The sequence below is a fragment of the Astyanax mexicanus genome, chromosome 10 (assembly GCF_023375975.1).
Source record: "Astyanax mexicanus isolate ESR-SI-001 chromosome 10, AstMex3_surface, whole genome shotgun sequence".
NCBI classification, from domain to species: domain Eukaryota; kingdom Metazoa; phylum Chordata; class Actinopteri; order Characiformes; family Acestrorhamphidae; genus Astyanax; species Astyanax mexicanus.
The window spans coordinates 70,300-83,624 of NC_064417.1; the positions used below are offsets into that span (position 1 = coordinate 70,300).

A 13,325-nucleotide genomic window follows, 5' to 3' on the forward strand; every position below is an offset into this window, starting at 1 on the left:
GGAGTTTATCAGAGAGAGTTTATCTAAGGGAGTTTATCTGAGGGAGTTTATCTGAGGGAGTTTATCTGAGAGAGTTTATCTAAGAGAGTTTATCTGAGGAAGTTTATCTGGTGTATTTTATTTGAGGTAGTTTATCTGAGGGAGTTTATCTGATGTATTTTATTTGAGGTAGTTAATCTGAGGGAGTTTATCTGAGGGAAGTTGGTCTGAGGAGGAGACTTCTACCCTGAAGGTCCGAGTCTGAGCCGCTGCCCTCAGATCGGTTTATGCAGGAGGTGGGAGTTGAGTCCGGGAGGGAGGAAAGGGGGGAAATGATAGTAAATCCACTCAGGTCCTCTTGAATTTCGTGTTTCTGCGTGTTTTTACTCCGCTGTTTCTCCCGCTCTTCCCGCGCCGAGGAGAGAGAGGCGCGCGACACCTGAACCTGAGGAGTTTCCCGCGCCGCGCGGAGAAAACCCGCGAGTTTAAATTGAGGAGATTAAATCCGGAGATGAAGAGAGAGAGCCGGGTTTTCTGTGGGATTTGGATCGGGCTCGCCTCTTTCTCAGGTGAGAAACTTTACCTAGATAACTCTCAACACAGGCTGCAGATAACCGCTGTGTGTATGTGTGTGTGTGTGTGGTCAGTATGTTTTTTTCGCGTTTTTACTGAATTTTCTCATTAATGTTGCTTTTTTCAAGAAATAGTGAGCTTCTGTGTAAAATTCAGTAATTCAGAAATGTAGACTCTGGTCTATTTTACAGTTTTAGAGTTTAACTACAGAGATGTTTAAAAGTGGGAACCCTTTAAATATTTGCCACTTCTAAAAGTGCTGAAAGAAAACAAAGATAATAAACATTCAAAAATAAGGCAGAAATATTAGATAGAAATATTAAACTTTTAGTCAGATTATTTCTTAGGGTTGTTGTCTTGCTGCATGACCCACATTCTTAGCTCAGGTGTTCTGACTTTTTCCTTCAGAACTGGCTTTAGTCCAAATCCACTGTTACATAAATGATAAGAGGCCATCCTTGCCCAAAGACCCAATCCATAACACTACCACCACTGTGTTTCACAGATGGATAAGTTTTCTTTTTTTAAATTTTGGGATGCAGCAATTTTATATGGATGAAAATTCTCCTTTAGTTGCTTGGAAGGTACAATGGGTTAATTTATAGACAATTCATAACATTTTGTCTGATTTGTTTGATTTGGATCTTTTTACCTCATTTTAGGACTTGTTTTAAGAAAATCTGTAGAAGTTGTAGGTTAAATTATGCAAAAATATAAAACACTCAAAAAGGTCGGGCACCACTATATTCTGAATGAATCAGTAGTCAATAAGAGTATATTTCACTTAGATTTGAGTCGATTGAATCCTATTAAATTAATATTTATAAGGTGAAATTGATAAACCATTTTTTACATTAACTTGTCACTCAGAGATAAAAGTTGTCATGGACTGCAGCTTAATGCCACACAAAAAACTGATTTGGGCAGCAGTCCATCATTATTAACTAGTGCAGCATCTCAGTAGCAGTAGACAGTTTGTTGTTATTGGACACTGGTGCACTGGCCACAGTTTATGAGATGTCATTGCTAATATTAAAGGTAATTTGAGATTGAATGCAGCTCATATGCTTCCCTCCTAAGCTTAGCAAGCTGCCATACTTAACAACCAAAATCTTTGCTTGCATACTTGCGGGCATATATATTGGGAACCTAGCCATCTATGTGATGGTCCAGAGAAGAGGATGAATGAATATTTGGATCCACAGAGCATCTTCTCTGTCTATGTTTATCTTTAAATTAATCTAACAATTATGGTAACAAGCCACAAAAGCCTTTAGATGATTAAGGATAATGGAGTAGATTTCATCAGATTGTGCAGCTTTAAAGGTGAAGTAGATTGGTTAGAGCATGGCATGTTAAGCACTGTCAGGAAGGCCTACCTGAAAGTCTGCAAGTCAAGCATCCATGTCAGATCCACTTGTCAATTTGACAAGTTTTGGCAGCAGCAGTCACACTTTAATTTAAAATGCTCTTTTCAACAGAACAGCACTTGGTCTGCTAAAGTCATCAGTTACCGACAACAGGAAAACAGCCCTAATACAGCCTTTATTCACTTTTCACCTCATTAGTGACTTTATTGTTCTTTCAAGAAATTATAATTGGCTTCTGTTACATAAGGGATCACTCTGTTCAAGCTGACTTTGGGTTATATGTCAGTTCTGTTCATTATGATAATCATGCATGAGTGTTTTTAATTGCAGTATTTTCATCTGCATGATAGCCCACCTCTGTGAGGAATATGATGTCTGCCAGTCATAATATCTAGAGGACCATTTAAGATGACAAAAGCCACAGAATCTGAGGAATCAAAACATGGGAATATTCTTATAGCAAACTCAAGCATTCTGAAGGATGTGGTGCTCTAGTGTTTGGTATGGAAGGTTCATCTCAATTAATTTTGAGTAAAAATTAAGCTAAGAAAGCAGCCGTCATCACAGGTGTCAGTTAGTGAGATCCATGAGGCATCTGAGGAGAACTTGAAGTGTTGCTGAGGCGTTTTCCAGAATCCCTGCACCTTGGGTGGAGTCTTATGTGAAAATATGTCCTCCCTTAACATTTGGAATCCAGAGCCATAAAAACCCCAGATATATGTCTCTCCCTTAAACTCCATAATCTTCATCTCCACAAATAAATAACACATGGAATCTTGGTGGCGCAGGGAATTTGCCTAGGCTACCAAGATTTTCTTGTAGTGAAGACTGGGTCCAATTATTAGAAGTGGTCCCCAATTATTTAACCGAGCACTAACCTTAACTGAGGCAAAAATGGGAAAATTGCAGCTTGGAGGGACAAAAGAGATGATTGTTATTTAATCAGAAACAAAAGCCTGTTCAACAGAAAAGAGCCTAGGGCTGCAGAAGAAGTTGTCCACATTTATTGATTTCAAGTAAGCCTGAGTTGTCCTTTAATGCAATTTCCTCAAATGGGCAACATTTAGCCCCTGAGCTGGCTGATATTACATTTCTACCATTTTAGTTTTGTTTGGTTTCTAAAATCATCCTCAAAATCAAACAGCGCAGGGAACTGCTGCAATAAACATGGTAATCGAAAAAAAAAACATGTAAAAACACTCACAGCAATGAATCTCCTACATGAAAGTTGGAGTAGATATTTATCTTAAGTCTCAGAAGGAAAATCCTCCACTTGTCCCTTTCGTCGAACGGCTCACTCACTGCAATGTGTTTTATGTTACCATACTGGTGATTAAAAACAGATTGAGAGTTACTTGGTGAGGTTCCGGGGGTGCGTTTGAAGTGAGAATGTCATTATCAGGCTGAGAGACTGGGGAATCTCTTAGTTTTAAATATAATCTACTGTAGTGTGCTCTGAGTGGTGAGCTAATGCCCACATCTAACATAATTACCTCCAGGAGAAAGGAGATTCAACAGACATGCAGACACAAACACACACCCACACACTGCCTCCAGCAGCTATTCACCCCCACTGAGCAGACTTCATTCAGACTTGGACTGTTTTATGTTTAAATTGTTTTTTATCTAATATTGTTGAACTGAATTGGGGTTGAGTGGGGGTGAGAATAGCACTCCTTGGTGGCGTACATAATAGGTAGATGCAGACTGGTCATCAACAAAATCTGATAAACAAAACGCTATACCAACCAAATGTTGCATTTGTCTCTGTGGGGGACAGAACAGTTTCCTTTGTTAGAGAAATACTCTGTTCCAAAGTCATGCTGCAGTATGAGCCATCACAAGTGTTAGGTTTCTGAAGTCACTGATACATTGTGCCCTGTCACTGAGGTCAGTGAGGGTTCATGGGAAACAGAGTATTTGGTGGGCTCTAAGGAAGCTGCCAGCTTCCTCCTGGCCTCCCACGCCCATTCTATTATCCAACCCCCTTACCTCCTTCCGACCTTTTTATCTGTTTTCTGTAGCTGCATCAGCACCATCATGTCTCATCAGATTTATTTGATCAGAAATGTGAGGCAGGGATTTGAAAAAGCCATTTAAATGTGTATTCTCTATAAATGAGATTGAGACTGTGCAATATATCTCTCCAAAGTTTTCCTGGTGTAAAGATGACAGGACATGCCCACTGACTCACACGACAGAGTGAAAACATGGCTCTCGGTCAGTAGGAGAAATGCGTGCAAATCGGGCTTAGGCGTGTGTATCTGGTTTCGCCCATTAACCCAAAGTGCATGAGAATCTGCTGTTCTGCCGCAGCAGTTCTCAGTGGAAAATGCTCTTCCTCATAACCTTGCAGGAGGAAGTAATTTCGGACCGAACACGATGACAATTCAAACAGCGCAGTGGAAAGCAGAGCATGTCCTGTGTGGCCGCCGACACAGGTACAGGAAATTGTAGTCAGGGGACAAACGCACCACGTAGGAAACACACACTGATGCCTCCCTCCCCTCATTCACACACCACCCCCAAAACATCCTCACTTCAAGTCCAGCCAGGAAATAGGAAGGGCACTAGCAAGCAGATAAATCTGCACAGAAAGGATGTAGAGATTCTCTTTGGCTCCCATCCTTCGTCAACAAAAAAGGAATCAAAGTCTGCGCTGGCCTTGTGCTCAGAGGAAGAGGAATAAGGCTCAAAAAGCTTTTCTCTTTCTGTTTTTTGTGAAGTGTGTGTTGCACATCCCCACCCCAGTGTTGACTAAGCTCCTCCACAGGGAGCAGGAGATGCTGACTCTTCAGTCCGGGGAGGAGGTCTGTTCCATGGCCTGGCTGCCCTCTCGCCAGCCGGACATGGTGCTATTTCAGTGCATGGTGGTGCTGGCTGTGGGCCTCACTGTCTGTGGGCCTCACTGACTGGAAAGGTGGACTTTGGCCTCGTCAGAATACGTCCTTGCGTTATAAAAAAAAGCACAGTGGTCTTCTCTTGAGCTTTTGATGGAAGTCGGCTCATCACTGACTGATGCTGGCCGTTTGGCAAATATGTGATTGCTGCCATGTGACAAAGTGGTGTTTTGAGTGCAGTTACAGAGCAGCAGTTCTCCTTTTAAAAGCTTACCTTTTATATTTCTGTCGTCAATCTCGAATAGGTGAGTGGAAAGCTCTTTTGAAAACATTTGAGCTGACCTTCAAAATTTGAACCTACTGGAGAAATGTTGGCTCATTAATGAACTCCCATGTTCACAGCCTTCAGGTAAGGGAGTAAAGGAAATTCTGAAATACTGGTGAACCTTTCATTGACAGCAAGGGGAAAAATGCAGAGAGCAGAGGAAAAGCTAATCAAAAAAATGTCACTGTCTCTCTCAAAAGGAAATTGTGAAGCGAGAACCGAGGCAGGAAAACAGGAAATTTACTGGAAATTACAAAAAAATCATTTCTTATCAAAGCTGCCATGTTTCCGTTAATGTAGCACAAGGAGAAATCCTTTCACTGTGTGCAATTCTCACAGATCAAATGCTATATATATCTCAGACCAAAAGCTCTATATATTTTTTGGAAATCTGTAGTGCACACATTTCTTCAGAGATTAAAAAACTACAGCCTATCCAGGAGTAGATCTGATTTATCTGTTTTCCACAGGAGCCCTAGTTGTCAAGATAGACAGCTTGACTTCAGTTTTTCTTGACTGTGACAAATTGATGCCGCCAGCTGTTTGTTTTAGTCAGCAAAAAGAATGATGGGCAATCGGCACATCTGTTGAATGACCGGTTTGTTGGGGGCAAGGTTGGTAAAACCTCTAAAAATGTGCCTTATTTAAGAGACAAAGCTCTGGCTCTACCTCAAATTTAGTTTCATATAACATAAAATGATATGCATTACATAGAGTTTCATTGTACAGAATTGATATAAATATTAAATGATATTGATAGACACATTTTAACTGTTTCCATAAAGTTTTGGTTCAAATCAGAATGAGAATGTGTTCATCATGACACGTAACAATGTTTATCTATTATCTATAAAGTGTACATACAGATGTCTGAATTAAAAGACAAGTACTGAGCCCAAAATGTCAGTGTGTGTTAAAGTGTTTAGTTTAGCTTAGCTATTAACTTGTGCCTCGTGTAATGCTCCATATGTCATGTAGTGAATCCATTTGGGTTTCCCCCAGGCTTAGCTCAAGTGAATCATTTCTATACACACTCTTCCTTTGAAAGCTGTTCAGGAATACTCTGTAGGCCAGAACAAATTAAAGGTTTTACAGTCTTTAAATATTTATACAAAAATGACAGAAACGTCATTACCAAGATGAGGCTTTGAGCCTAATCTTGTATTATATAATGTAGATTAAATTATTGGATTTAATATGTTGCATCGTGTGCTGACTGTTTTAGGATGTGAATTTAACATGCACTATATGACCAAATGTTTGTGGATACCTCTTCTGATTAATGCATTCAGTTACTTTAGGTTGCACCCACTTTTACCATGTAAATTCATAAACAAAGCTTGCATAGTTGCTGTAGGGAAATACTGCCAATACAAAAGGACCCTCTGGACCAGATAAGCGTGAAGCTATTGGTACCTTGACTGATTTTAGGCTTGGGCTAGAGGGTCCATCTAGATAATCACATTATTAACTCGGCCATTGTGTTTACTTAAGTGTATTTTAGCAGAGACGTCGCTTTTAGCCTGTTCTGATGTTCTGTTATCTCATTTGCTCTCTGTCAGAGGACGGGTCTGTGTGGGAAAAAGTGCATTTTTAACTGAACTGGACTAAGATAGCTACACACATGTGAACTGCAGATTACCTGTTTAACCATGGTCGTGTGGAATACACTATTAATGCTGCTGTAGTCTTACACTGTTTATTTATGCAAAATTCTGACATTTATAGCTTATACAGAAACTTATTTTACCTGGCAACGCTTGTATCTTGTACACCACAGAATCACTATGTTGGATTTAACTGCATGTACATTTCGAGGCAGTTTTTTGCCATATTAGACTCAACTTCAGCTACTATAAAATGTGTTAAACTAATGAGCCTCTAACACTAACTGGATACACACTACCAAAACATCATTCAGCTCAACACAGTGCCAGACAGCTAGCAAACGTCACTAATGACAAATAAGGTGATTAGTATGAATTATGAATATATATATATATATATATATATATATATATATATATATATATATATATATCGGCATTGGCAGAAACATACATATAATCATACATATATTGGATATTGACAATGACCCAGATTTCCACATCGATGCATCACTAATGTATATAAATACAGTATATATATGTAGCTCAGCTCTCAGTGCTTTCTTAATATCCTCTACTCTGGAACAAATCCAAAGACAGGAATGACTCTCTTTGCCTTCTGTTTTCAATTACTGTAAAACAAAGCAGTGTGAGTCTTCAGCTGCCACTAGCTATGAGTTAACTGCTTTAATCGCTTAAGTATTATTGTACTTATTTATCACGTTTAAAACAGTGGTTGAATTTTCCAGCATTTACTACAAACATATGTATCTTTATTGCGTAGGACGGAACATATACTCATATGGAATAGATTGACATCTGGCACACAAGGATTCAAAGTATGCTAAGCTCCATCTGAACCTCGCATTTCCCAAATGACTCTGATTAGCTTCATGCCTCATTCCAGTCCAAATATATCTATAGTTCTTGTTCTGGCACTAAACAAACTTCCATCAGTCTAATGGTCTCAGTGTCAGCTATGGATAGTTCAGCTTCGATGTGAGTATCTAGAGACAGGAGACCCACCCAGAGTTACAAGTTTGATTTTTTTCCACCATAACCTACCCTTCAGGGAGGAGTACTGTAAAGGAGAACTGCAGAAAAGGAGATGTGTCAGTTCACACTGAGAGCTTCTTATTGTGCACCATAAATCATCTCTAGCCACCATGCTGTGCTCAACATGAGCCCCTTTTTCACAGCTTGGTCTTTATGTGTATATAGATCATCCTAAATCACACTTCTCCCATTGCTGTGCTATGAAAGATGGCAGAATGCCTGCTCAGTCTTTTAGCTGGGCTCCAGTGTGACATATATGCAGGAGACAGGAGGTTGTATTAAAGTGTAAATCTGCTTCTGCTCATCTCTGACTGCTTGCATCGAATAGAGACACATTCTAAGGTATGCAATGGCCTGTGGCTCATATAGGGAGTAAGGCTTGCATACATGCATTTACTATTCAGTGCATACAGAGTATTTCCATCAAGGTAGCAGATCCACCTCATATTCTAAAAAATAACAGGCTGGATTTATTAGAACAGCAACAGAAAAAAGACCAGAATGTTGGCATTAAAATGGCCAGGCGTTCTTTGGCAAGCAGCAAGGCTGGTATGTCAGTAAGGCGGCTGAGCTGTTTGAGAAATCCATCAGCAGGGTTTGGCTGCTGCCCGCTCTGCAATATCAGCAATCAGTCAACACTTCAGTCAGGGTGGACCACCACCCTTAACAACCCCCCCCCCTCCCCCTCTCATCCATTCATTTTCCCACTTCTCTTAATCCTTACTCTTTTGCAGTTTGCGTTATCACTGTTTGTCTGTAACGTGTGCAGGCAGTGTTTGAGTAATGTGTACTGCTGCAAACAACATAAATATCATAAAACAAGAGTGCAAAGTTACTAACATCTGTATGCTTCTCATCTCGCTAAAATGAACTATACCCAAGTCTCTGGCTTGCTTTCATCACAAGGAGTGTTTTAACTCTAATGAACTAAATGGACCTCATGAGTCAAATTGTAAATTAATAATAATTGCAGCTGTAATGTGTTTATTTGGTGTCTGTATGCCGAATAGAAAAACAGATGTTATGAGTTCCATATTTCACGACTCCTCTGCATAAACTGAAAGGATCTTATTAAACAGGCACACTCCTCTGAACTTGGCCCTACTCCAACAAACGCACTCCCATGGAGAAAGGCTTCCTGCCCGTGCTTCTTAAAAATCAATTACTGAGCTCTGGGCAGGAGAACGGTCCCGGCTTTCACCGCGGGTGCTTTGTTGTTTGGACAATTGAGAGGAAGATGTGAAGCCTGACAGGTCAAGGTGACTGCAGGCTGTGGCTGTCCTTTTCTCTGCAGGAATGTTGTCCTCTCTCTGTCTTTCTGTGAATCTGTTCCTGAAATAGTGGAGGCGAGTGATTGTGGAGAGGTTTCCTCTGTACCGTGCTGTTTATTTGAACAGCCACAAATGAGTCAAAAGTCCCAAGACAGAAGGAGACCCTTGGGTCCTATACTGCAGCCTCAAGACTACGGTGTGTCACAGTCCTCGATCTTTAAAAAGAAAAAAATCATTTTGTACCTGCTGTGAATGAGGCTTCATCACACTCACAGCTTGTGAGTCAGTGTAGGGTCTGTCTTATCATTCAGACAGAATGTTTGTAAATGTTTGCCCACAGTCAGAGTGAAAATGGTATAGTCTTTTCTGAGAATAGATTGTCTTATTATGGGATAAATAGTCTTAAGGAGAGACTTTAAAAGAATGTATTCTTAGTGAAACTGTAGGTAATATAACAGTCTGTAGCCGCTATGTGGTCCATCATATCATGTTACTCTTAGGCCACACATGTTCAGTGATTCAGTGCATGGCAACGGGTATACTAACCAGCAGAATGCAGTTGATGACCTCATAGACCACAGAGAAAGAAAAAGACAAAGAACCAAACATACTGTGATCACTTGCAGTCATTCATTCATTCTACTAAAGGTGTAACAGAACATTCATACCGAACCATCACGGTGCGGTTATTAATGTTCAGTACGTTATTAAGGTAAATGGGTTTTTATACAAGTGTAGGCACTGAATTTGCATGGGGGGGACGGTAATGGTTTGGAAGTATAGATTTGTTTGTCCCCACATTTGTTTGTTGTTTGTACCGTTACACCTCTAGTACCAGAGTAGTAGTTCTAATAGGAAAAAGATTTTGCTTTAGTGGGTTAAAGCAAAATTTGGAGAGTCTTACTAGGCCCAGAGGACCAGTTTCACAATCAGTCTCTTTATTGAGAATCAGTCTCTTTATTGAGAATCAGTCTCTTTATTGAGAATCAGTCTCTTTATTGAGAATCAGTCTCTTTATTAAGAATCAGTCTCTTTATTGAGAATCAGTCTCTTTATTAAGAATCTCTCTCTTTTAAGACATGAAATAGTTTCCATCGTTGTTTTCATTCTGTAACCTATAATTATGTGAACATATAATTAGCATATGCTGTAACACAAAACATTGCCTACTGTAATTCCACTACTGCACACTGATGAAAATAAGCTCAAGTAAACCTTTCTGTTGGTATTGTTTTCACTCAGTTGATGTTGAAGAATAAATCTGCAGCGTTTGAAATATCTGCAGCGAGAAACACTGCCAGCTGCCAAGAGGCTCAAACCATAAACAGGTCATGGACTCACTGTCGAATATTTACAGAATCCTGTTGTGGTCTGCGGAGGCAGGATGCATCTGAAGTACTTGGACCGTGTACATGAAACACAGCGCTCCAGAAATATTACTTCTGATTGGCATGTGTGCTGCAGGAAGCCGAGGGCAATGGTTAGACGCTTAGTTTTGCTCTGGTCAGCAGAGAGAGAAGCTGATTTTCTGTTTACCTCTTCCTGAAGATGAGTTTCAGCAGCCCTCTAAACTAAACATGTAACTTCAAGAAGACTGTTCTACTGTTCTAATATTCTAATGTGTAATCTTATCCAAACACCCTGCATGACAGGAGCCACTTCAGTAAATGAATGTTCCTTGTATAACGTTTCTTGAATCAAATGGGATTTCAGCTAAATGTTCTAAAAGTTCTAATCATTCCTTACAGAATTCTGCATGCTGGTTGGGTTTTAATAAACAGGAAAGGTGTGTTCTGTGAATTTGTGGCCTACAGATCACAGTTCTAATGAATTAAACAGCATGGTGCTTTACAAATTCTTATTCGTTGTTTAGCTTTTGTTTGTGTCTTCAAGATACTGTAAGCATGCTACTTTGAGCCTGGTAATAATGGTTAAAGATTATTTGATGTGACCTTTAACCTTCTAACCTGTTTGATAAATGTCTGTCAGAAGAAAACACCTTTATTGACTCTTGGAACATCAACACCCCCCCCCCCCCCCCCCCCCCCCCAGACTAATAAATCAACATCACCATGCCTTTATTTAAACCCAATACTACATCTGTTAATGTTCCCATAATCCCATGTAATAGCGTGGATTACCTGAGGGAATTGATAGCAAATCTCCAAATAAAGACATTCAAACCTCTGTCACTACCAGTCACACTACAAGCAAATGTTTGACTGCTCTTAAATAGGCTCATGTGAATCATTTAATATTCTCTCTTCTGTAGGTCTGGTGGCTGGGTTTTCTATGACCCCACCTACTATTGACAGCACCAAAGACCAACTTGTGATTGATGCCAATGACACATTGACCATTACGTGCAGGTAAGATCAAAGCCGTCGCATGATGCAAACCATGTTTTATGTTTTTCCATATATTTAATCTAGTGGAAAAAGATGATTTTGAGTTAACATCATGGGATTTTGTTGATAATTGGATTATATAGACTCAGAGTTCTTTACACACCCAGGGACTGTTACGTTTGGAGAAAGATTAGGTTCGTTTTCAGAAAAAAAGCCACTACTACCACCAGAACAGTTTTTGTGCAAATGGGAAAGGAAAAGGCAGTCCAACTCCATCCATCTCTGATCTTTCTTCAGCTGCCTTGGCAAAGAACCCAGTGGATACATTTTTAGCAGTAGCAAACATGTGCCTTGGGAAGGAAAATATCTATTTTGGCCACGTCCCAGTGTGATAATGAGCACCATTGTTCTTCATAATCTTGTTAGGGAGGAAATCAATGTTATTTCTTCAGCCATATGCAATCCAGCAATCAGAGTCTGCACCAGGAGAGACAGAGGTCCAGGACAAGGGAATGAAGCCATATTGTACATTATTAGTCAGCCATTTGAGATTCATAACTCTGTGGTGCTGATATATACAGAGTATTTATGTTTTATGGAGTTACAGTTCGGGTAACATATACACACACTGTCTTTGGAAAGAGTGGTGTGTGCTCAAGGGACGGCAGTAACTGTATAAAAACTATAGAATTATGGAGGAAGTGTGGACATAGAACAGAATTTTAATGAGCTTTGCACAATCAGAAATGGAAAGATGTCAGTAAGTCATGGGTTATTATCATTCATGCTTAAAGTCTGTCTCAGTTATGTCTCACGTGGCTCACTCTGATTAATTATAATGAATGTCAGTGACCTGTACGTGACCTTTGCTGACCGTTGACCCAGGGGACAGCTGATTCTGGACTGGGCCTGGCCGGAACAGTCTCTCAGTAAAGTTGAGCTCAGTGAGCGAGAGGGGCAGCAGCTCATCACCCATTCAGAAGACCAGAGAGTGCTGTGGGTGCGAGAGTGTCAGGGACAGCCTGGGAAACCTTACTGTAAAACCCTTGTGCTGAGCAAAAGCCACAGCGATGACACTGGCTACTACCGCTGCTTCTACCAGGACATTAAAGTCATCATCGATGGAACAACAGCCGCCAGCGTGTACGTCTTCGTACGAGGTAAACACTTTTATACGAATGTTTAGCGCTAACCGTAAACCAGCACTAATCTCTGAGCCTGTACAAATAAATCAGTAAGACAAACCAGCACATTGTGAAAGATAAATGGACTTTGACAGTGAACACAAATATCCGTGTCTCTTTAGACCAGTCACATTATAACACTTAATGGTCCAGAGGATACATGTCATGCAGAGCCCATTTCCGATCGAAACCGCTTTCACCAAATGAAGTCATTTACATCATTTCAGATGTAACCGAATGCCCATTTCTGGTCCCTTATGCAATCTATTGCTCCATCCTAGAACAAATAACATCATCAGAGCGAGCGGATCACAAATTCTGTCTCTATTTGCCCCCCCGCCCCCCTCCCCCAAGTCTATTTTCTGTGCTTGAAAAGAATCTCACCCTACGGTTTCTCTTTTCTTTGGGAATCAGACAAGAACGCAACACACATTTCAGAAATGAGGTTCTTCCCTTATTCAAACGACCAAAGAAGACATGCTTGGTTTTACAGCTTGAGTTTGTTTGCTTTGCTTCAGAACTTTTTGCAAAAGATCCCTAATATTGAATAAACCAAAAGATAAGAAAGTAATAAAGCAAAGCAGGACACAGCCACATTTGCTGAATTATTGGCTTTAACACACACAGTACCATTCCTTATTTTTGGCTTTTTGTAGTAAAGGAGGAATGAAGGATTGTTTTCTTTATTTTAAATATTCCCTCTTTGCACTATTGCATTGCATACGTGCCTTTAATTGATTTCCCTGTATTTAAAGTATTTAAATTACATCTA

The 13,325-nt window shown here is 40.1% G+C and overlaps 1 protein-coding gene across 2 annotated transcripts in view; it reads left to right on the plus strand.

Moving 5' to 3' along the window:
* The first annotated feature begins 239 nt into the window (after positions 1-239).
* Positions 240-13,325, plus strand: part of flt4 (fms related receptor tyrosine kinase 4) — a 38,099-nt gene continuing 25,013 nt past the window's right edge. For both annotated transcript variants that reach the window (XM_007240709.4, XM_049483823.1), the window contains exons 1-3: positions 240-548; positions 11,294-11,390; positions 12,255-12,529. In XM_007240709.4, coding sequence (XP_007240771.3) covers positions 491-548; positions 11,294-11,390; positions 12,255-12,529 — 430 coding nt within the window. In that variant the 5' untranslated portion in view covers positions 240-490. The remainder of the gene's footprint in view (positions 549-11,293; positions 11,391-12,254; positions 12,530-13,325) is intronic.